This window comes from Sphaeramia orbicularis, chromosome 21 (assembly GCF_902148855.1).
Source record: "Sphaeramia orbicularis chromosome 21, fSphaOr1.1, whole genome shotgun sequence".
NCBI lineage: Eukaryota > Metazoa > Chordata > Actinopteri > Kurtiformes > Apogonidae > Sphaeramia > Sphaeramia orbicularis.
In genome coordinates this window covers 14558938-14581687 of record NC_043977.1, presented here as the reverse complement: position 1 = coordinate 14581687, position 22750 = coordinate 14558938, and the positions used below count along the sequence as shown (strand labels likewise).

At 36.5% G+C, this 22750-nt stretch overlaps 2 protein-coding genes across 3 annotated transcripts; one reads left to right on the top strand and one right to left on the bottom strand.

The window, feature by feature from the left end:
• Window positions 1-1941: 1941 nt before the first annotated feature.
• LOC115412549 (uncharacterized) lies at window positions 1942-18011 on the bottom strand. Of its 2 annotated transcripts, XM_030125115.1 has the most exons (11): window positions 17819-18011; window positions 15760-15999; window positions 15144-15261; window positions 14170-14322; window positions 12729-12923; window positions 8584-8657; window positions 6621-6818; window positions 5650-5787; window positions 4807-4896; window positions 4541-4684; window positions 1942-2678 (listed from the first exon to the last, which is right to left on the bottom strand). In XM_030125115.1, exons 2-11 carry the CDS (start codon window positions 15997-15999, stop codon window positions 2550-2552), a joined length of 1479 nt encoding a protein of 492 aa, XP_029980975.1. In that variant the 5' UTR covers window positions 17819-18011; the 3' UTR covers window positions 1942-2549. The 2 variants fall into 2 exon arrangements, with proteins under 2 accessions (XP_029980975.1, XP_029980976.1); XM_030125116.1 differs by lacking the exon at window positions 12729-12923.
• A 439-nt stretch (window positions 18012-18450) lies between these two features.
• Window positions 18451-21972, top strand: c21h3orf38 (chromosome 21 C3orf38 homolog). Its single transcript, XM_030125118.1, has 4 exons — window positions 18451-18676; window positions 19035-19210; window positions 20042-20268; window positions 20751-21972. Exons 1-4 carry the CDS (start codon window positions 18550-18552, stop codon window positions 21112-21114), a joined length of 894 nt encoding a protein of 297 aa, XP_029980978.1. The 5' UTR covers window positions 18451-18549; the 3' UTR covers window positions 21115-21972.
• Window positions 21973-22750: the final 778 nt, after the last annotated feature.

The window sequence follows — 22750 nt, the reverse complement described above, 5'->3', positions numbered from 1 at the left end:
TAACAGCATTCAGTGATGGTAAACATGCAAAGTGTCAGAGTGCATTCCAAAATGAAGTTCTGTTCAGTATTAAATAACTCAATATATTGTATGTTCTTTACTAAGTTAACCGTGCTGTAAAGACAGCGGTAGCACTTTAGAAATGGAAGACCTGGATTGAAATGAGGTGTGAACTGCGTGGGTTCATGTGAAAAGACGAACAAAAGAGGAAACGTACATAGATTAAGAAGTGTATACGTAGGTCTGTGCTTATAAAACAAGGACACGAGCTGTTTTTCAAGTCACGAGTTGGATCCTGTGAAGGACGCTTCCCACGAAGGTGTAATTGTAAGAGGACGAGGAGGTTTGACAACTTCAGCTTCAGTCCAACGTGCACCGTCAGCAGCAACAAGTAGTAATTAGTTTGTCCGACGAAGAAGATTATTTACAGTTCGTTTGGTTATTACACAAAGCACTAAGCCTCTACTTAACGTGACCCCAAATGAAACCTGGGTCGAGTTATTTATGCTCATAAAATCTTCAAAATCTTCCAGCCGCAAGAGGCTTTTTAACCCATAAAGACCCAAACATCCACCTTCGACCGACAGCATCTACTGATCTGAACTGTTTAATACCTGTTGATCCACTACTCCTATCAATACATGTAAATAATTGGTGTAAAATATAGTTTGTCGTCTTTTCTTGGTCATCAGATATGACCCATTTGGACGTTCAGAGTCTCTGTAGTTACTGTGGAAACACTGTCATCTTCTACAACATTGATTCACCAGTAAAACCCATGGAGTTGGATCAATGACAGTGGATGGAGACACTTGGTTTATGTTCCATTAATTATATATTTGACTAAAAAAGTCACTTTTTTGGCTGTTTTCTCTACTTTTGACACAGGGTTATTCAAAAAGAATGAACCGATTTCAGGACGCATTGCTCCAGTTGTCAAGCATCGTCATGGAATGAGTCACTAGTCGCTTTTCCATTGGACATGTATGCAAAACTTTACTAATATTTACTAAATGTCGAAAAAACAGAAGTGCATATTGTCGATTTTTCAATTAAATCACAAATGCCGGTATTTGTTTATTTATTATCATGAGATGGCACGAGAAGTCATTCCATAAACATGGCGACGAACATAAATATGGTGTTGATTTACAGATATAGTCATTAGTATTATATATTACCCCACTATCTCATGCTAAATTAAAAAATGACTGGGTTTCCTGGTGTGTCCACACATACCGCGACATGTTTCTTCTTCTTCTGCGGTTGTTGTAACGTCCGTCAACACCAGGTTTTTTAATTCACCTGACTCTAGTTGTGAAAAAAGGTCTTTCCGTTGCAGTTTTGTGTGATATACCATTTGCGCAATGACCGAAAAACCACCTCTTGCCAGCGCAAAAACTTTTAATCGAAAAATTACACTTTTGGCGAAATTGTTGTTTTTCCATGAGGTAAATTTTTATGTGCAAGTTATATTTGCGCAATTTGAGGGTCAATGGAAAAGTGACTCGTGACCATTTGAAACAGGAGTTTTCTAAGTTTTGAATGGCTGCCTCGATGACCTTAAACATCGAATAACAACAGCGAACAACTTAGTGAATCGTGTTATGCTGATACATGTCTGGGAGGAATCCTCTTATCGCGTTGATGTTGTCCGTGCTGCAGGTGGTGGCCACATTGAACACTTGTAAGACAGGAAATAGAAGTTGATAATGAGTAGAATACTTGTGACTTGGCTCTTGTTTTGTATTGCTTTTCCTTATTACAATATTGCGTCATGAGATCGTTTCATTCTTTTTGAATAACCCTGTATAATAAACCCTCAACTTTAATCTGAGTTTTTATGAACATCTACATGATTAGTCAATAAAATCCAGGAAAATACCTGATTTACACTGATAAAATACAAAATACAGAGGATAATATTATGATTAATCACTTAAGAATGGTTAGATATAGAGAAAATTCCATTTGGGAACTGACATAAAAGTAGCGCTGGGTCTTTATGGGTTAATATTTATATTTCTTTACGTAGAGAATCTGGATTGTGTTAAAAATGTGATCGATCAGTTGTGGAAGACTTCAGTATGGCTTGTTAAGGCATCACGTCTGTCTGGTCTGATTAATAATGCCATCGATTAGTAACTGGACAGAAAAACCTGCCTCCTGAGTTGCTGTAAAAGAGAGAGATGCTGTATTTATGAAACAATTTATCATAATATCTGGAAACATTTACTGCGTTTTGTTGGGTCCTCCAGTAACTTTAACTCATATTCACTGTTGAAATATAGGGTAGATGTGATATGACTACAGTTAGTTAAGCATAAAAGAGATGTATGTTACAGTGCAAACGTGCCCCTCTCACCGCTATTTTACGATTTACTGTGGAATTGCATAAAGACATTTGCATGGTTGAGTGCCGCTTGACTGCGTTTGGGCGAGCTCGTCATCCATCAGGTTTTAAAGTGGATGCGGTCCACTTGACGGTAAACAGATGCAGAGGGACGATGTGCGAAGCTGGTCGTGTTTGGGTTTGTGCGTACGTGTGCTCAGTGAACACTGTTACTACTCCAGTCGTAGGGGAGGTAGCTGACTTTGGTCTTCCCAGCGGAGAGAACGCCCCTCAAGCTGGTCTTCTTGGGAGAGTCGCCCATGTGTTCTAGCACCCAGTTCAACAGCTGTAGAAGAAACACCAGAGAAAGGAGTGAGGAAGGGTCACATACTGTCGCTCTCACCACTGACGGTGTTAAAGGAGTGAGATTTAGCTTTTTTAAAGAGGTCATATTTAACTAAACCCACTTTTATTAGTCTTTGGTTCATTTATTTGTGTATTTGGACCCTACTAGTTCATTAACCCTTTCATGCATACTGGTCACTAGAGTGGACAGCTATTCTACAGCTGTTCTCTTGTATATTCATGGATTTTGTTGTTTTGTTTTTTTGCACATATCTTTATTAAAATTTTAAGACAGTACATATCTTTTCTGACATGAATTGGTAACATTGTGTAGATCTCCCCTGAGCATAATAGCTATAGTTTTCACGCAATTTATCAGTAAATACATGTTTCTTCGCTTCAAAAATTAAACACATGGTGTCCAGCTGAGTGCACATTTTTGCAACTTCATGAAAAATAGGTTTTTATTATTATTATTATTATTATTATTATTATTATTATTAATGTATTTTTTTAACATTATTTATTTATTTTTCAGAAGAAATTTTTCAATCACATTATTTTTTTCATGTTTAAAGAGAAATGAAAACACTCAGGAAAAAAATCTTGATTAAGGTTCTCATAATTTGTGCATGAAAGGGTTAAGTTTGAATTTGAACCTTCCAGGTGCTGCAAAGCTATCTTTATATTCATTTTGGCAAAAATTGGGTGGATTTCTACAACCTGTTTTAATTCCCTCTTAATTTGTTATGTTTTATAACTAGATACATCACAACATTTGCACATATAAAGTCAAGACTTCCGACGAACATTTCCCCCAGTACGACATAATTGTTTGTCAGCAGCAGCGGTTGTAGTAAAAACTGAAAATATGTCCAAACTTCGAGCCGATTACCTAAAATGTTCAGTTGTTGGCTGAATGGGACAGAGCAGCACAGCCAACAACCTGGAGGGGGGTGGGGTGTGAAGTGGCTCATTTGCATTTAAAGGGCCAGCGCTCAAAACGACATTTCTAGTGTCACTACTTAGAAATAGAGTTGAAGATGGACCTGTGGAGTTGAATTAATGAAGAATTCAGACCCAAGCAGAGCATTTACAGTTTATGTAGACCACAGGGAAATGTTTGAAAATGCAGATTTCCATTTAAAGGAGTGATATTTTGCTTTTTTTTTCGTACTCGGAGAAATGTTCGTCAGAAGTCTTGACCTTATATGTGTAAATGTCGTGACGTAACTAGTTATAAACATAACAAATTAAGCAGGAATTGAAATGAGTTGTAGAAATCCACTTGATTTTTGCCAAAATTAATATAAAGATAGCTTTGCAGCACCTGGAGCGTTCAAATTCAAACTTTATGAACTATTAGGATCCAAACACACAAATAAATGAACCACAGACTAATAAAAGTAGGTTTAGTTAAACATGGCCCCTTTAAGTGCTGGTTTATGCTGCCTTCACGTGCTATCTGGAAGATGATCCTTTCCACTTGTGAATTCGAAATTACAAGTGTGTTCAAGTGCTTTTTGTGGCTGATACACACTTTATCGTGACTTTCTACTTGGGTAAAACAGTTTTGAACGTGTTAATTTATCTACTTTAACTTTTTTTTTTGCAAAATCTGCATGAAATAAATGTACAAATTTATCAGCTAACGTTAATAGAAGTGTTGTTTATCATTCACAATTATTCCTTCGTTGCTCCCCGCCATGTTGAATAGTCCAAAGGTTATTTTCATCTCAGCAGTGCGTGTATCAATATTTTTTGGAAAATACAACATGAGGGGGCGTTCATGTGCAATTTTTGACTTCATAAATAGTATTTATCATAACTCCTATTGCACGTGAAGGCAGGATTAGTGTCTACCTTCTCGTCGGTGCCTCCAAAATCAGCCTTGTACCACTTGAAAATCTGACTGAGTCGCACTTCTTTTTTCCCAGAATCCACCACACAGCCATCGTCGTTCTCTAGGAAGGCTTCAGCTGCGGTACGGAGCTGGCTGTCAATATCCTGTAACGGTGACGGTTATTTCAGGCTTTTTAGTGTTACTAAAGATGTTACAGAAAAACAGTTCCATATCACATATCAGTTAATTCTTATTATTATATACAACTGACAGTGAGTTGTTTTACCTGTGGGGTGTAGGTTTTAATCGGGGGGCAGCCCTTTGCTCCGCAGTTCAAGGCAAAATGAATGAGAGGCTCAGCATCTGGAAGTGCCACCTAGTGGACAATATCAGGAATTACATCAGGAGAGAATTTCCATTATTCAGATTATCCAAGATAATGATAAAGAATCTAGAAAATGTCAACACTAAAAATAACATATGGAAAATAAGTAAATGTTCAGTGTGTGATTTAAGAGGCTGTGTATTGTTGTAACCTTTATTTAACCAGGAAAAAAAGCTCATTGAGATTAAAAATCCCTTTTTCAAGAGTGTCCTGGCCAAGACAGTATCAGCAACAGAAGTTACACAAAATGAAAATTACAGCCATACATCCACACTAATATACATAAAAACACAATGAAAGTCAGTACTAAAAACAAACTTAAAACCGATAAGAACATACATATAAAACGTCACCATTATTTTCAAAGCTACTAAAAGTATAACAACAGTGTTCCTTAAAAGCATCTCAAAGCTGAACCCAATTCAGTCAATTGGAAAAACATCTACATCCACATTTGTCCTTTTACCACTGATTTAAAATGACTTTGAATGTATTAAAAGAGACCAGTTCCTCCAGTTTAATGTCCTTCTGTAGGTTGTTCCAGGCAGTGGGAGCAGAATATTTAAAAGCTTTCTTTCCCAATTCTGTTCTGACTATTGGAACCCGTAAAGATAACAGATACTGGGACCAGAGACTGTAATTATTCTAGTCATTCCAACAGATGTAGACCAGCAAATACGGACGGAAGCAGACCTAGGGTACATTTATAAATAAAAGAATACCAATGTTTCAGTCTGTATATACCTGTAGTCGTGGGTCTGTCTTAGAGAAGGGTCTTCGAAGCTGTGCCACGCCTTTTCTGTTCCCTCTCAGAACACCGTTTTCAATGTCCTGTAAGGTGAACACCTCTCCTCCGATCAGATAACTCACATAGTTGAAGAACTACAAAACAGGGACGAAAGAATGAAAGAAAATGTTTACACTAGTGTCATTTCATCTCACAGAAATACATGCAGAATAACATTAAAACTGTGAATACTAGAGAACATTTTGCCCATGAAAAGTGAAAAGTTATGACCATTTCAGGCTAGGGCGCCACTTTTTCAAGCACCTTTAAGGGTCATTTTCAAATTTTTCCAGTGCAGCACCTTATCACTGGGGTAAAATACATATCTAGAGGAATACATATACTCCTGATTATTTTTTTCACTTATTATCACAATGATGTATATTTCATTGTCCTATAAACCTCTAAAATTATGTTTCATAATAGCAAAAAGTTTTGAAATGAAAGAACACAAATTTTTATCCAAAAAAGGGGAAGCCACTTGGGGTTTTTCAGAGACACTCACACCGAGCCAAAGATTAAGATAAAAATGCATCTGGAGTCGACCTGAGAACACCCACTAATTTTCTTTTTTGACATTAAGTTTTATTTTTCAAAATGTATCACCTCTCTGTAAGTAGCTTTGGCTTGCCATGTAACCTGGCAGAGTTAATATTAAAAATAAATAAATACATCACATCACAGAGTTATAATTGCAAGCACTTTCAAGCACTTAAACTAAATTCAAACACCTTGAAAACAAACCATTAAAATTCAAGCATTTTCAAGGATTTCAAGCACCCGTATGAACCCTGTTTGCTGTACAGGGGCCTTGGGTTTCATGAAAGGTGCTTTCAAATAAAATGTATTATTATTATTATTATTATTATTATTATTATTATTATTATTATTATTACTACCATTCATTATCCCAGGGTTGTTATCTTACTCGGTATCGTTGCCACATGTTGGTGGGGGCTCCCAGCCGGAGGTATCCGTGGATGACCAAGGCGTTGTAGGTGTTGATGAAGAAGGCCAGTTTCTCCTCCCGGCTCAGAGACAGAAGCTCCACCCTCTGCAGCTGAATGGCCAGGTCACAGTAGCGCTCGAACACAGGGTTCGCCGACATACCTTTGTAGTCTACAGACTGTGGGAGGAAACAGACGGAGTTAGTGACTCATCATTGGCTCTGGTTTCATACTTCTGATGATTCCAACCAAGTGTTTACAGTGACATTGATCTGATAAGATACAGTATGTGTTTACATGCTCCAAGCACTGTTGGTCAGTAAAGTTATGCTTTCTAAAAATGCCCACCAAAGGGTCCAGTCTGGCCCCTGGGATGAATTTGTGAAATGCAAAAATTACACTTAAGATATTAATCATTTTAGTTCAGGTTCCACATACAGATCAATTTAATCTCCAGCGGGTTGGATCAGTAAAATACTATCATAATAACCTATAAATACACACAACTCCAAATTTTTCTCTTTGTAAATGTAAACATTTTTACATCATTTTACTGTATTTATACTAAAACAAACTAACTTTCACAAAAAAAATGCGAATAACTTGAACATTTTGAAATGTCTGAAGTGCAAGTTTACCAATATTCTGCCTGTTATTAAATGTTTTGTGTATTTGTAGATCCACTGTGATCTGTGCGTCGTAATTTACATGTGTAAATAATAAACTGAGACATAATACTGTTAAAATTGCACTTAGTTTTCTTAAGAAATTTCAGTTTGTTCATGTTATTTACATTGTTTTAATGGATATTTGGTAGACGTAAACATTTTCATCGCATAAATTTTACTTTTTTTGCTCTAAAACGTAGAGGAAAGTTTGGAGTTGACATTATTTATATATTATTATGTTATTATTTCACTGGTCCGGCCCACTTCAGATCAAATTTGGCTTAATGTGGCCCCTGAACTAAAATGAGTTTGACGCCCCTGATCTAATGAGATCAACCAAAATTCAGAATGCAACCTGTTTGCTTCTTGGCATATACTAATAGAGTATTCAAATTAAAGCAAGAATATTTCTGAATTAACTATGCCTTTAGTTAAAAAGCAACAAACAACTAAAATCATAAAATGTCCATAATTCTGAACAAATACTGAACAAACTGCCATTTTATTTCACTGTTGCTGCTATTACATGCACCACCACTTTAACTGTTACCGTTGCTGTATGCTGTGTAATTTTGTACATGTTACGAAGTTATTTTATCTTTTTTTTTTTTTGGCGTATTTTATGGTAGTTTTTATTCCATCCTATTCAGCTTTTATATATATATACATATATATATATATATATATATATATATATATATATATATATATATATATATATATATATATATATATACACATACACACACACACACTTATATATATATATATATATATATATATATATATATATATATATATTTTTTATTTATTTATTTATTTTTTAATATATATTTTATCCTTTTATCTTTCTCATGCTACAAACACAGAGACCTGGGTAACTATATTTCATTCTATCATGTACTATTGATTGAATGATGATAAAGCTGAGTCTGAGTCAAATTACAATAAAACAAAATAGATAATTCTATTTTTGCATCGACTACCTCTAAGCATTTAAGATGAACATAATTTCTTTGACATGCAATTTCACACACTGTGCTGAAAATATAACAAAATAAGAATTTATTTGCAGATTCTTTTATTATTGAAATTAGAACTAAAGGGCCAAAATGTATTCTTGGAATTTCTTCTTTTTTTTTTTTTCCAGAAATGCTGCATCACATAAAGCTTTGTCATCGTGTTTTTCTTTTTCCCAGATACCGTCATGTGACCTAATGTGAGTAAACAACCACACATTCATGACTCTGACACTGTGAGTCATTGAGGACGTTACCTTGCCATCGGCGGAGAGATGCTCGGAGAACAGTTTCAGAATCATATCCCGTAAAAGCAAAGAGAGTTCAGCCGCTGAAACAGAAGTAGAGGTTGTTTGTGGTGAGTTTGGTGGCTTTTATTTGTAACATAAACTAAACTATTGCCTGAATGCACAGAACTACTTCACAAGACACAGTTAAATAAATAAATTTAAAAGAGGATTTGTTTGTTGCAGCCATGAAAATATTCAGGAAAAAATATGAGACAGGACAGTAATGCGGATAAGTTGGAGAAGAAAATAACCGAGCATTTTCATAACCTTTAGAAAAGCAGTGATTAATGTCACCATCGTGTAGCAAAGCACAGATCGGCTTTTAGTTGAGAATCTGTACCATTCAGGCCCAAATACAACAAAACAAGCAAATACAAACATACAGCCCCCATCACCATGACATAATCTAACAATTAGTAATGAGTCAGAAACATTCACAACCCAGAGCAAAGCACAACCACAGACAGAGCTTGAATGACATATTTACAGACCAGTGTTTGGATTCATATGTTTGAACTGAGGCCACTGTTATAAATATAACTATGAACAAATGCATCTAAATCTAAGCTCCATTTTATGGTGGTAGTACATTATAACCTGAAACAATAGCTTATTTCTACAGAAGTACTACATCTTAGGAAGAAGAAAAGACATTTACTGACACTGAACATTGGAGCTCATAAATAAAAAGTGTTGTTTCCCTTTTAGGGTTTGTAAAAACAAGTACACACAGGGCGGATTTGACAGAAATGACTGACGTTTAACACAGCCTCGTGCAATATTTATAAGACCGCTGTATTCATTGTTTATCCAAATGTCTGTACACACAACGCCTCCTCGGTGGCTCTTCCTGAAGGGTTTAGGTTTTTTTTTTTGTGGGAGTTTTTCCTCGCTTGAACTTTATACAGGGTGGGGAAGCAGCATTTACAATATTTTGAGGCAGGGATTGAAAGACAGTGTATGACCAATTAGTTTATTGAAAGTCATGAGAATTTATTTGCCACAAGAAAATGTACATAATAGAAAATGTTTTTATTCTATGTGTCCTCCTTCTTTCTCAATAACTGCCTTCACACGCTTCCTGAAACTTGCACAAGTGTTCCTCAAATATTCGGGTGACAACTTCTCCCATTCTTCTTTAATAGTATCTTTAAGAAAGTCGACATTGCTGTGTTATGTTCTATTGGTAGCATGTTCTAAAACGCCCCAAATAGCAGAATCCAGAGGGTTTAGATCTGGGCTAGAAGGCGGCCATAAACATGATTCCCAAAAATTGCTAAAGTTGGATTTGTTGCTGTTGTCAACAAGTGTTTTGGTGTTCTTGTGTAAGAGTTTAACTTCAAATCATATTTTACTGCATTTCTAACGGTCTTTTTGTCTACCTCAAGTTCAATTGCCATTTTTCTCATGGATTTGGTTGGATCCTTTAGGATTTTGGATTTGAGAGCTTTAATAAAAGCTTTGGTACGTTTTTTGTTGCTTCCTCCACTTCCAGACTTTGTCGTAATAGTTTTGCTCATAGTCATTCTCTTCTTTCCATTATAAACAGTCTTTATGGACACTCCAACTATTTTTGAAATCTCCTTTGGTGTGACGAGTGCATTCAGCAAATCACACACTCTTTGACGTTTATTTTCCTAATTACTCATATGGGCAAAAGTTTCTGAAAAGGTATGGATAATAGTGTTAGGTATGATTATGACATCAATATATGTTTGGTTTCAAAACAACTGACGTAGTGCCTGCTGAGAAAAAACAACTAAATGTTCATTGTAAATTTTGCTTCCCCACCCTGTATAGTACAGATATTGTGCAAAAGGCAGGAGAATCAGGGCAGTTTTCGGACAGATATGTAGATAGTGTTACAGATAGACGTATAAGTTACACCCCCTGCTGTGAGTGACATGTCCAGGGTCATTGAGGTCAGTTATTCACTTGATTTACTTTGACACAAAGCAAATGGAGTAAAAGGCAATACTTAGACTCTCTACTTGTTAGATTACCTTAAATTGCAGTGAATATTTTCCAAGAATTTTTGTGAATTCACCACTGGGTTTTAATTGTTTTGGAGATAATTACCACAGAGTTTTGTGTTGCTAAATTATCTCCTTTTCATTGTGTGGAGTAGAATGTAATTTTGTTCAGTGTAGAGTCTTGGAGTTCCTGTGAGATAATTGTTATAAAGGCAAAACAGTAATATTTGTTCATTCATTCATTCGTTATAGAGACTGTGCATTTTTTAAAAACCAGATTAAAATGTAAAAAGGGGTCCTTGCCTCTCGTTTCCTGCCCACATTGGTGTCTACATTCTCTAACCAGTAAGAGTTAGTTGGATGTTGAAAATATCTTTGAGGCAAAAGTCTGATTTCTGATATTTGGCTACATAAATAACTGAATAATAGAACTGACGTACTGATGATACAGTACTAATCTTTCAATTAGAACTCAAGAGCCTGGAGATAAACAGTGCAATGTGGAAATAGTAACGGAAACATAATGATTCTAGTGATTATCACAGTTATGCTCAAATAATGGGAATAATGTGATGAAGTCATAACTGTGATATTTTCCTGTTTATGAGAATGACAACAGAATGTAAAGTGTTGATATAAATGCGGGGCTTAAAGTCAAAAATTGGTGCTTTATTAGTTTAAACTCTGTTATGTATATAAAGTATTAGATGTACCGACAACCTCCTTAGAGCATAAAAGGAGAATGCTGACATACAGTTACTTAGATAGATATCATTCAGCTCATATACAAATCTGACCCAGCCTCTGTTCAGATCTGGCATTAACATCTGTCCTGAGAGACATAAACACATGTGGACATATTCAGTAGGTGGTCTGGGACAGACTGGAGAACTGCCCACTCAGCTGATGTTGTCTGTGTAAGTGAAGCTCAGCACTACAATAGAGTCATATTAAAGTATTATTAAGATAGGTGAAGATTTCAGAAAGCCCACAAAAACAGATTACAATTGCCTGATATATACAGCTGCGGAAAAAATTATCAGACCATCAAAAGTCATCAAAAACAATAGTTATGGAATTAAGTCCTAACTCCTGTGTGTATCATGTGACTAAAACAGACAGAAAAGAAAACATAGAATGCCTAAAAGCACTGTTTTTGTCAGTGCAATGCCATAACTACTGATTTAAGAACTTAAAGGTAGGGTTAAAGATCCTGGAAAAACAGTCTGAGCAAGTTACATTTGGAAAATACACAACTGAAAAGCCCATTTCCTTTCTTCATACATTCCCCCGAAGCCACGCCTCCAGAGTACCGGATTGTACTCGAGAGGGGAGGGAAAAATGGCGGTTGAGTTTGATAGACATATCACCGTTCAATCATTTCGATGGGCCGATTAAAATGATTGGATGGTGTTTTTTCAGCCCTGTCCATTCCACAGGTGACTAAAATTTTTTTTAGTTTTGTGTTAGAGCATTTAATTAATTGGTTGCAATGGGGGTGTGAAGGGGATTTTAAGCAATATAGTAAAAAATGCTCTAGGAAAAAATCTCCTACCCTACCTTTAAGTGATTTTGGTTATTATCAAGAAAACCACGGAAAATGTCTAGATATCAGCTGCTAAATTAAAATCTTATGAGCTATTTTTGTTGTTATCATTATATTTGTCCAAATAAATGTACCTTTAGTTGTATCAGGCATTAAAATGAACAACAAATTGAAGAAAACAAGGGTGGTCTAATAATGTTTTCCACGACTGTATGTGATCCTGCACTTTTCCAGATCGTCTGCATTGCTCCAGTAGACACTCGCAAACATGTTTTAGGCTCTTGAACATTCAATCATTAGTAAAGCATTTGTCGTGCAAGAGAACCAATAAGACATACATATTTACAGCGCACTGGAGGTAACATATGTCAGGACAGATGTTAGTGTAAGGTCTGAACTGGGCCACGGTGCACAGACCCAAGCCAACCCAACAGTGATATGACGATACAGTGCAAACCAAGCCAGCGCTGAAGAAGAGACAAGGCTTTGAAAGGTTTAACAGACACCGGTTAGCTTGAACCCTGAAGAAGCTGCGTCTTTGTCCCAAGGTGAGTGGGCTTGATCCACCCAAACCCGGTCCAGTCCTGACCTACCCTGGATGGGGCTGCAGGCTGCTGTCTGTCCTGTGTTGAGGGCTGAGTGAGGGTCATCCTCCAGCAGCCTGTACAGTGTGTCCCCGGTGTCTTTCCCCTCTGCAAAACTGCCATCCTGCTGCCCACAGCCACGCACAATGACCATGTACTTCTTCTGCAACAATGCCTGGCCAGTTTTAAAAGCCTGATCCCGGGCTGGTGCACACAAGGCCACAGTCAAAGGTCAACAGATCAGTTAGACTTTTAAGGGGCTTTAAACTAGGATGAGGGCTTCACAGATTGTCACGTTAAAGTAAATACAGGAATCCTTTTGTAGTGTAGGGGTAATTATAGTACTTCTACTTTAAAGCAGAGGTCTCAAACATGCAGCCCCGGGGCCAAATCTGGCCCACGAAAGAGTCCAGTCTGGCCCCTGGGTTGAATTTGTGAAATGCAAAAATTGCACTGATGATATTAATCACTTTAGTTCCGGTTCCACATACAGACCAATTTAATCTCAAGTGGGTTGGATAAGTAAAATACTATCATAATAACCTGTAAATACACACAACTCCAAATTTTTCATGTCATTTTACTGTATTTACACCAAAACAAACTATCATTTCACAAAAACGCAAATAACCTGAACAAATATGAACATTTTGAAATGTCCGAAGTGCAAGTTTACCAATGTTTTGCCTGTTAGTAAATGTTTTGTGTATTTGTAGATCCACTGTGATCTGCGAGTTGTAATTTACATGTGTAAAGAATAAACTGGGACATAATATTGTTAAAATTTGCTCTTTGTTTCAGTCTGTTCATGTTATTCACATTGTTTTAAAGGATAGTTGGTAGATGTAAACATTTTCATCACATAATTTTACTTTTTTTGCTCTAAAACATAGAAGAAAGTTTGGAGTTGACATTATTTATATCTTATTGTTATTTTTTCACTGGTCCGGCCCACTTCAGATCAAATTTGGCTTCATGTGGCCCCTGAACTAAAATGAGTTTGACACCCCTGCTTTAAACTGTATTCTGGGTTTACAAACCTAAGTAAAAGAACCTAAAACTATGCAGAAAATGTACTGATTTTTCCATCTTTGTCAGTTTATTTTACACATAACACTAAGTCTAGGACCACAACACTCTTGGCACCAATTGGTCTTTTATAGTGCATCTTATCCTAACTGAATGCATTTTTAAAAAATATATTTTGCTGCATCTTTATTATACAGTACTTTTTCTGGGCTTTTTAAATCTACCCTAACCCTAAAAAAAGACTAAAACACTGAAAATAATAAAAACACACACACAGGAACTAAGACGTTCTGTATAAAAGCTCTAGTAAACTAACAAACCTGCTATAAAAACTAATCAAAATCAAACTAAAAGTGAAAACAAAAACTCAAAATGAAAAAAAAAAAGAAAAGAACAAACCTAACTCTGAATCCTTACTTACCCATGCCCTTTTCTTTCTGGAGCCAGTCAACCAGTTGATCACCTGAGAAAGTCTTTTTGTACAAAGTCAGCCCCCTCCTATGACTGCCAATCACACTGCCATGTTTCAGGTCCTCTACCACGTCCGCCAACTCATCCCTCTCACAACTAAACGCTGTGAGGGCAGGAAAACGCCAAGCCAGAATGTACAAGCACACAAACGACAGCACATTTTCACAGGTACATGTGAGACATGATGAACACAAATAAGGATTTCATTCTATGCATTTAAACATGTTTAAGGGATGTCAAACACAATATCATGTTGAATCAAGTCTTACACCTTATCACTGAGCATTCAAGTCTAGTAAACTTGCCTTTTTGTTGCTAAAACTGATGTAATTATTGCAGTAACAATTCATTTGAATGCAGCGTTTCTACTAATTAAGTGATTGGATCTCTTGCTGGGTTTGTGCTGCCTTGTATAGACAGTGTTTACACAGGTGGAAGCTTAATAATCAGACACAATGAGGTACTGTGTGTGAGAGGAGCCCTGTTGCTGCCGGGTTTAACCAGCTCAAGTTTCCCGTATTGACTGTCTGTCTTGGCATTAGTGACAGGAGATGAGCACACACGCACACCTGCTGTAACACAAACCAATTTTCCAACTATGCCAGCACTATTTCATAACCACTTACTTTTCTTGGCTTGGCATCAAATGAAGATGACTATGCAAGTCCAGCCCGAGTGAAATAGCTGTAAACCACTAATGGTACAGTTATCAGAACCAGAACCCTCATATTAATGAAGTTCCTTCCCCACAGTTTGACTGAAGTCACCATTTGACCACACACATTCCAGAGGAGACAACCTGAACTCATCTCTGTCCACAACAGAAAACCCTGTAGAATAATAGGTGTATTTTCAGCAGCAGGGGGTTTACCAGTGATAAAACTGAAAGTTAAAACAACAAACTGATGTGTAAAAATATCTCACCTCCATCAGACTCCCCTGCTGTGTCCTCTGACTGGTCTTCCATCGGTAACGGTGGAGCATCTGCTGAGAGAGGCTGCTCTTTGACCAAACTCACCAATCTCTGAAGCTCCGTAGGAGCCTGAGGAGTGACAGAAAACAGATAAAAATATAGCATAGTGCCTCAGACAGTTTCCCATCATTCATTTATTTATTTATAACTCATTCATATAAATTGTTCAGAAAACATCATGGCGGTTAAATCCAAGCTAAAACACTATTAAAGTGCTGACCCACTTCATACGACTGGCATGGGCATAATAACATAAATGAAAATCAATTAAATGTACTCAAACCAAAAGCACTCAAATCATGTTGAGCACCACCTATGTCAATGAATGTAAAATCCATGTGGAAATCAGTTTTTAAAGATAATCTTTATTTCTTTTTCACAAACTTAAGAGAAAATGCTGGAATCCAGACACCGTCTAAGTCTGAAAACTTAGACCAAACACTGACTTGTAAGTTTGTATGTGCTGCACTGTTTTATTGTACATGCATATTTCTAATGATGCATAAAAGACAACACAACCAAAATGTTGTAGAACATGGTGGAGGCAAACACAGAAGTCCATCTCACCATTTTCTGCAGGTCATCATTTCCCCCAACATGAACGCTATTAAAGAAGATCTGTGGGACAGTGCTGCGTCCTGTCAGCTCCTTTACTCTAGCTCTTAACTCTGGATGCCTTCCCACATCCACATCACATACTGGTACACCCAAACGCCCCAGGGTGGCCTTGGCCTGCACACAGTGAGGGCAGCCCTGGATGGAGTACACTGTCACCCGGCCCACAGCACTGCTCTCAGATTCCTCCATCTATGGATTCACAAAGAGAGCAAAGATCTTTAAGCCTCAGTTTTTAAGAGAAACTGTCTGAGTTGCGCATCATCACATAGACTATTACAAATGTAATGCATAATGGATAGAGTTTTCCTTTCAACTATAGCTCTTTACTGATCATATGCAAATGTATTGGTGTAGAATACAGCATGTAGACAAATGCTTTATGGTGTAACATAATCTATATGTACCAAACCTTTTACAAAAGTCTTAATCAGACACACAGCATGGCAGTGCAGCTGCAGAAAAAAATATTAAGGTCATCAAGCCATCAAAAACAATGGTTATGCAATCAAGTATTAACTCCTGTGTGTATCATGTAACTAAAATAGACAGAAAAGAAAACATGGAATGCCTAAAAGCACTGTTTTTGGCAGTACAATGCCATAGATATTGATGTAAGAACTTAAGTGATTTTGGTTATTATCAAGAAAACATGGAAAATCAATCAATCAATCAAATTGTATTTGTATAGTGCCAAATCATAACAAAAGTATCTTGTGACGCTTTACATATAGAGCTGGTCAAAACCAGACTCTAGCCAGAAAATGGCAATATATCAGCTCTTAAATTAAACTCTTATGAGTTATTTTTGTTGTTATCATTATATTTGTCCAAACAAATGTACCTTTAGTTGTACCAGGCAATAAAATGAACAAGAAATTGAAGAAAACAAAGGGTGGTCAAATAATTTTTTCCACAACTGTATGTTATCAGTCAGTATCAATAAATATCACAATAAATGTTAAATGATTATTTCTTTACAATTTAGAGGATGATTTTTGGTACTGAGTGACTGCTGAAGAAATCACAGTTACCTACAACATAATATCTATTGTCATTATCATTAGAATATGCAAAAATTTAATTTGAAAAAAATAAAAAATTGTACAAGTGAAATAACAATATTGAACACATTTACATCAAGACAAAACATATTTTTATGAAAGTCCAAGCTACTGATCTACAAGAAAAATAATCACAATATAATAAAACAAATACATTAATAGTACTTTATTTTACCAGGTAACATCAATTGAGAACAGCTTCTCATTTACAATACATGACAATGACATGAAAATCTAATTATTATTGTTGTTTTATTGCCCAGCCCTAAACTAAACCAGGAAATGGAAGTACTTTAGCTTATCTGTCACTAAAGTTATGAGGAAATCCTAATGTTTTGAGATTGCTTTGCCACATCCTGATTGTGTGTGAAGTTAACCAATGCCAGTTCCTCAATTATAATGAAACAACTTTTGGGAAAACAATTAGACTTAGGTTCTATTTACAGACCTATCACTTCTTATTTACTGTTTGTGAACAGTCTAAAGTCCAAGGTTTTGTCCTTGTACTTTTGCATTTTTAACCCTACTACTACACCCCTTGTAAGTTAGTTATATTTTAATAACAATGGCGAATCTCAGCTGATGAATGAAGAGGACAGTAATCCTTATAAGTAAAAAAAGAATAAAAATAAAAATCAATGGAAGGTTTTTAAAATGCCATTCTCTTACAAAATAAATGCATATACTTTTCTGAAGGAGCAACGTTACACATTATTTCTATATGTTTATGGAGTTTGGAAGGTACAAGTTTATTCAAATAAGGTTAACTATTTAAGTACAGTGACAGGCAAAAATAACATGATGATTAAATACTTGGATAGACCTCTGAGCGGCATATTAATAAAAAAAAAAAACATACCATTTAACGCTTATATTACATGCAGTGTATTCACTAATCTCTTCTGTATTTTCATTTAGCTAATAACGACGTTATAGCGTTACGTTACCTTCGAGCGTTTGACTCCCTCGCTTTATCGATAAATGCTTGAGTTATCCTTGTATTTAAAACATATTAATAAGTCAATATGTTCCAATTTGACGCCAGCTAAATAGTCGCTTGCCTTGCAGGGTAAATAATCTGACCGTACATCGTCACTGCGGCGCAGGCTAACATGACCGCGGCTCTCGGAGTTAGCTACCGTATCCGTATCTTGTCACTTGATGCGTTTACTGTTCCTCGTAAACTTCAGATTTAGCTGCTGTTGATGAGAATTTACGGTACGTATTACAAAATATAACAGGAGTATATCTTTCAAGTGGAGTTTATGCCTTTATAAATTCAAGTTTTTTTTTGTATTAAGTTGAATTTCACCTTTTTTGTAACTTCATGCCGCATAAATACCCTTCATATCTCATAGAATACGCTTTTCATACGCTGTTTGGTAATAGTCGCAGTTTTTATCCTTCTCTAACGCTCTCTTCTACATTATTCTACTCATCAGCCTTTAAATATAATAAACCATGCGGCTCCGTAAAAAGTAACTATCGCAGCAGGGAGTACAATTCTTTGGTAGCGGGCATCTTCGTGGCAAGTGAAGGCAGCACAAGCCACTGAAGTACCGTACTGATAATCCCTAGCGGAACTGATTCTCCGGCGTCCTTTGTTCCTACACGGACTGTATTCAGGAGGGACGCTACATGGCCGCGGGGGAGCTTGTGTTTGTGTTTGGTAACGAAGATGTCAGGGCTTTCAGCGACCGAGCGGGCTGGATGTGTAAAGATACTGAACTCAATGACAAACGCGGATGTAATTTCTCTGAGTGACACGGTTACGAATAAGTTAATTGTCGTAGAAAATATTACAGGTATGTTTTCAGCATTAGCCGGATAGCCGAGTTAAGCTAAGTTAGCTTGGATACTTCCACTAAGTTAGCTACATTCATTTTTTTTCTTACATTTACTATGTTCCAAATACAATGGTGAATTCCTCTATACAGCAAGCGCCTTTAAACCTTCTTTATCTTGTCACATTAATAATAAAACTGTTAAAATATGTGCCATCAGTGAATCAGACATTTTACTTAATTGATTAAATGAGCATATCTTTCCTCACAAGACAAGGATGACACGCCCTTTTGGTAACAGCTCAGCGGTTTGGTTTCCGATTTGTTCGTAATTTGCATGTTCAAGGAAATAAATCGCCTTGTGTATGTGTCATTGCAGAGGCTGTGGACGCGATTCTGACTTTCAGTAAAAATGCAGAAGAGTTTCTGAAGAGGAAAAAGGTTCAACGTGACCTTATATTTAAATACCTGGCTAAAGAGGGGGTGGCGATGCCTCCTAACAGCGAGAAACACCAGCTCATAAAAAGGACATTGGAACTTTGGTTACCTGGGAAGGTAGGTCAGATCATCTAGCACCATCAGGAGATGTTTAACATATTGAGAGAGACAGTGCCATACCTACCTTACCTCAGTGTACATACCTCTTATCTGTAGAATAGAGTTAGCTTTGTATATTTCTTTTGTATGTTTTTTTTTCATTTCAGAAGTTCTAGTAGTACTTTAGTAGCATATGTATATTAATATTTTGTTCTGAAGTCTTGCACATTCCTACTTTTTCTTGATACTCTGTGGAATATTTTTCTTATACAGTCCCTTTTATACGAAGTGTTTTGCTGCTAAATTGAACTGAGCTGCTAAACTGATTTTCATTGTTCCTGTGACAGTGACAATAAAGATCTATTCTATTCTATGACTGCGGCATGTTAAATAGAAATGAGCAATGTGAACCTGAAGAAGGCAGGATCCTCCAGATTGAAGTGTCAAACTGTTGTAGCAAAATGGCTTAAATGATTTAATGCCGAAGTGGGTCAAAACACAGTAATGTCACATCAGAGAGCGAACTTTAATTGATTACCATTCCAACATTTATTTTAATATAAAGTAGTTCCTTGTTTTGGATAATCCCTTATGGTCCAACTAAAGCAAAAATGAATTAAAAAGTAAAAATATGAGTCATTTAGCAAAACTAATCTGTCAAATTGTCTCTAAAATGTCCCATCAGAGAGATTTCGAATACCGTGTTTTGACCCATGTACAGAAATCTGTAGAAATGATGGAAATGGTTTCAAAGTAGTTTTGTCAGGTGGATAGAGTATCACCCAAAAGAGCATGTGTGACTGAGTTTTTAAGATGTACTTAACAACAGTAACTTCTCTTTCCTTTAAGGTGTCAGCTGATAAACAACTTAAAGAAGAGAACGGACCGACAGAGACGGCATTAGAGTCTGCAGACATGAAATCTGATGCAGGCTTTGATCCTCAAGTCCTCGGCCAGCAGTTCTGCCAGTGGTTTTTCCACATTTTAAACAGTCAGAACCCTTCACTGGGCCAACAGCCTGAGGACTGGGGACCACAGCACTTCTGGCCTGATGTGAAGCTACGCCTACTCTCCAGGTATGAAAACCATTACAAACTAAGTAAAAACAACAATTAACTATATATCCGCTCTTGGTTTACATTTGGTTGGGCCATGTAACAGTAGGACAGTAGAAATATGTCTAAACGGAACATGATTTGGTCCAGTCAAACAAATTATTTTCCTAACTTCGGAAAATGTTGGTCTGGTTTTAATTGAAGCCGGATTTACATGACTAAGCATTTTCACTTTATTCTTGTTTGGATCTTGATCATGCAGTTGTTTTTGTAATTCTGAAAGTGCACACATGTAAAAGAAAAAAATAATCAGACGTGATTACGTACTGCATAGTATTGTGAATCATTTCATTGTTGAATTTATGAACATTTACAATTACAGAAGAATTTCTACACCTTTTTGTACTGTATATCACTCTATCTCTATACCTTATGTCTGTACTGTGGCAAAGAATCAGTCGAAAAATGAATTCTGATGGCAGAGCTGTATTTCTTGTTCTCAGAGCTGGCAGCGAACAGATGGATGAGTTTCTTGGTTCAGAACTGGTTAGTCTTCGCCTTTTATCGTTGACTAGAGAGGAGCGCCTCCTGCTCAGCCCCAACCTGGAGCCCCATGGTCTCAGGACCCTGTGTTCCCCCCATGGCCTAGTGCTGGTGGCTGTTGCTGGGACCATTCACAGAGATTCAGCGTGTCTGGGAATATTTGAGCAAATATTTGGCCTTGTTCGTTCCCCGCTAGAGAAAAACACCTGGAAAATAAAGTTTATCAACTTGAAGATCAGAGGACAGGATGCTCTGGGTGGAACAGAGGTAGCAGCACCGGCCTTAACCTACAACTCGAGTGAATTACAGCTTCTCTGCAGCTGATGCGGATTTTTTTTGTCTTCACTGGGCATACTCACTTTACTGGACTTTTTCCTTTTGATCCTGCCTTAAGCACAATTCTTCTCTGAGCTTTCTCTGAGACTTTTGCTAAGTTGAATGTGCATCAGAGATGTGAGCATTTACAGGTACGGTAATGTTACATATAAGCATTAGTGCTCAGTTCAACATTTGCTTTTGTTTGGCTGTTTACCATTTTGTTGTTTTCATTTTCCAGCCTGAACTGACCCACAAAAATACATTAACAAAGACATTATTTTTTGCGCACTGTTGTGACAATGTAAACATGGAGGCGGCTTGAGTCAGTGTTTACAGTTTCATTTATATGTACATGTGCAATGAAAAGAAATTCATTTGTGGATCATAATGAGAACCAGGATGAGAAGAAAGAGCCAAACTTTTATGGGTTTTTGTGAAGCTGCTAATCCTGTGCTGAGAAGTGCTGGGATCATAACATGAATATTTTTATTTACTGTGCACAGTTACAGAAAAATGATCTGATTTAGTCCACTTTTGTCACTAGTCCAAATGTAACCTGAATCAAGCGGCTACATAGTGGATGTAGAATTATAAACAGAACGTAAAACCCTTTAGTTTTTGTTATGAGAGCATTCAGCTTTAAATATACGGCGTCCCTGAACGCAAAGCATGTTGTGCTTTGGTGACCTGTGCCTTATACAACAATACAAAGCATAATAATGTTGTAAATATGTAACATATGAAGATTCTATTATTAGATGTGTACATTTTTTGCTGTAATGATTTAAACATAACTACTTGCATACAGGGGACATACTGTTTTTCATATGACAATGCAAAGACAATAAATGTTTCATAATCTGAGACTGTTTTGATTTAATTTAGGCTATGCAGAGACGTATCATAATGTTTGTGTATGTTGAATCAAGACGGATACAGACTCGACTGAAAACAGAGTAAGTGAAAGGTACAAAGTAGATTTTTCAATCCTTTATTTGGTGATTTAAATGAGAATTACTGCAGTGTTTGTTTTTTTTTGTTTTGTTTTTGTTATTTAGACTTTGTGGAAAAGTAGGGCCTGAGCTTCAGGATGAGGTACACAAATGTTAGGAAAATTAACCCTTTTTATTTGGATCAGTTCCATAAATATGGGTTAATTTTTCTCCTACTGTCACATTAACTTTCATGAAAACTGATGCAGTGTTTTTTAGTGCAATCAAGTTGACAAACAGATGTGGGTGATAGCATTACCTACTTGGACGTAAGACAAGATAAGTAAATATCAATATTATGTATCCCACCATGGGTAACAGCAGCAACATACAACAAGTAAATGCAGAGAAAGACAGGTAAAAAAAAACAGCACAAATGAGTAAAAATGAAATGTAAGAGAAAAATAATAAATTTGGTATAAGTTAAAAATTAAAATTGAACATTATTTACACAGTAACATATTAACATTATGGTTACACATGGTGTGATATGGGGGGTGGGGCATTTGTCTGTGAACTGTTACAGAGTCTAATGCAGTGGTTCCCAACCTTTTTTGGCTCATGACCCCATTTTAACATCACAAATTTCTGGCAAACCCAGACATTCAAAACGGAGACTTTTTTTTTTGCTAAAATCAATTTGTTTTTGA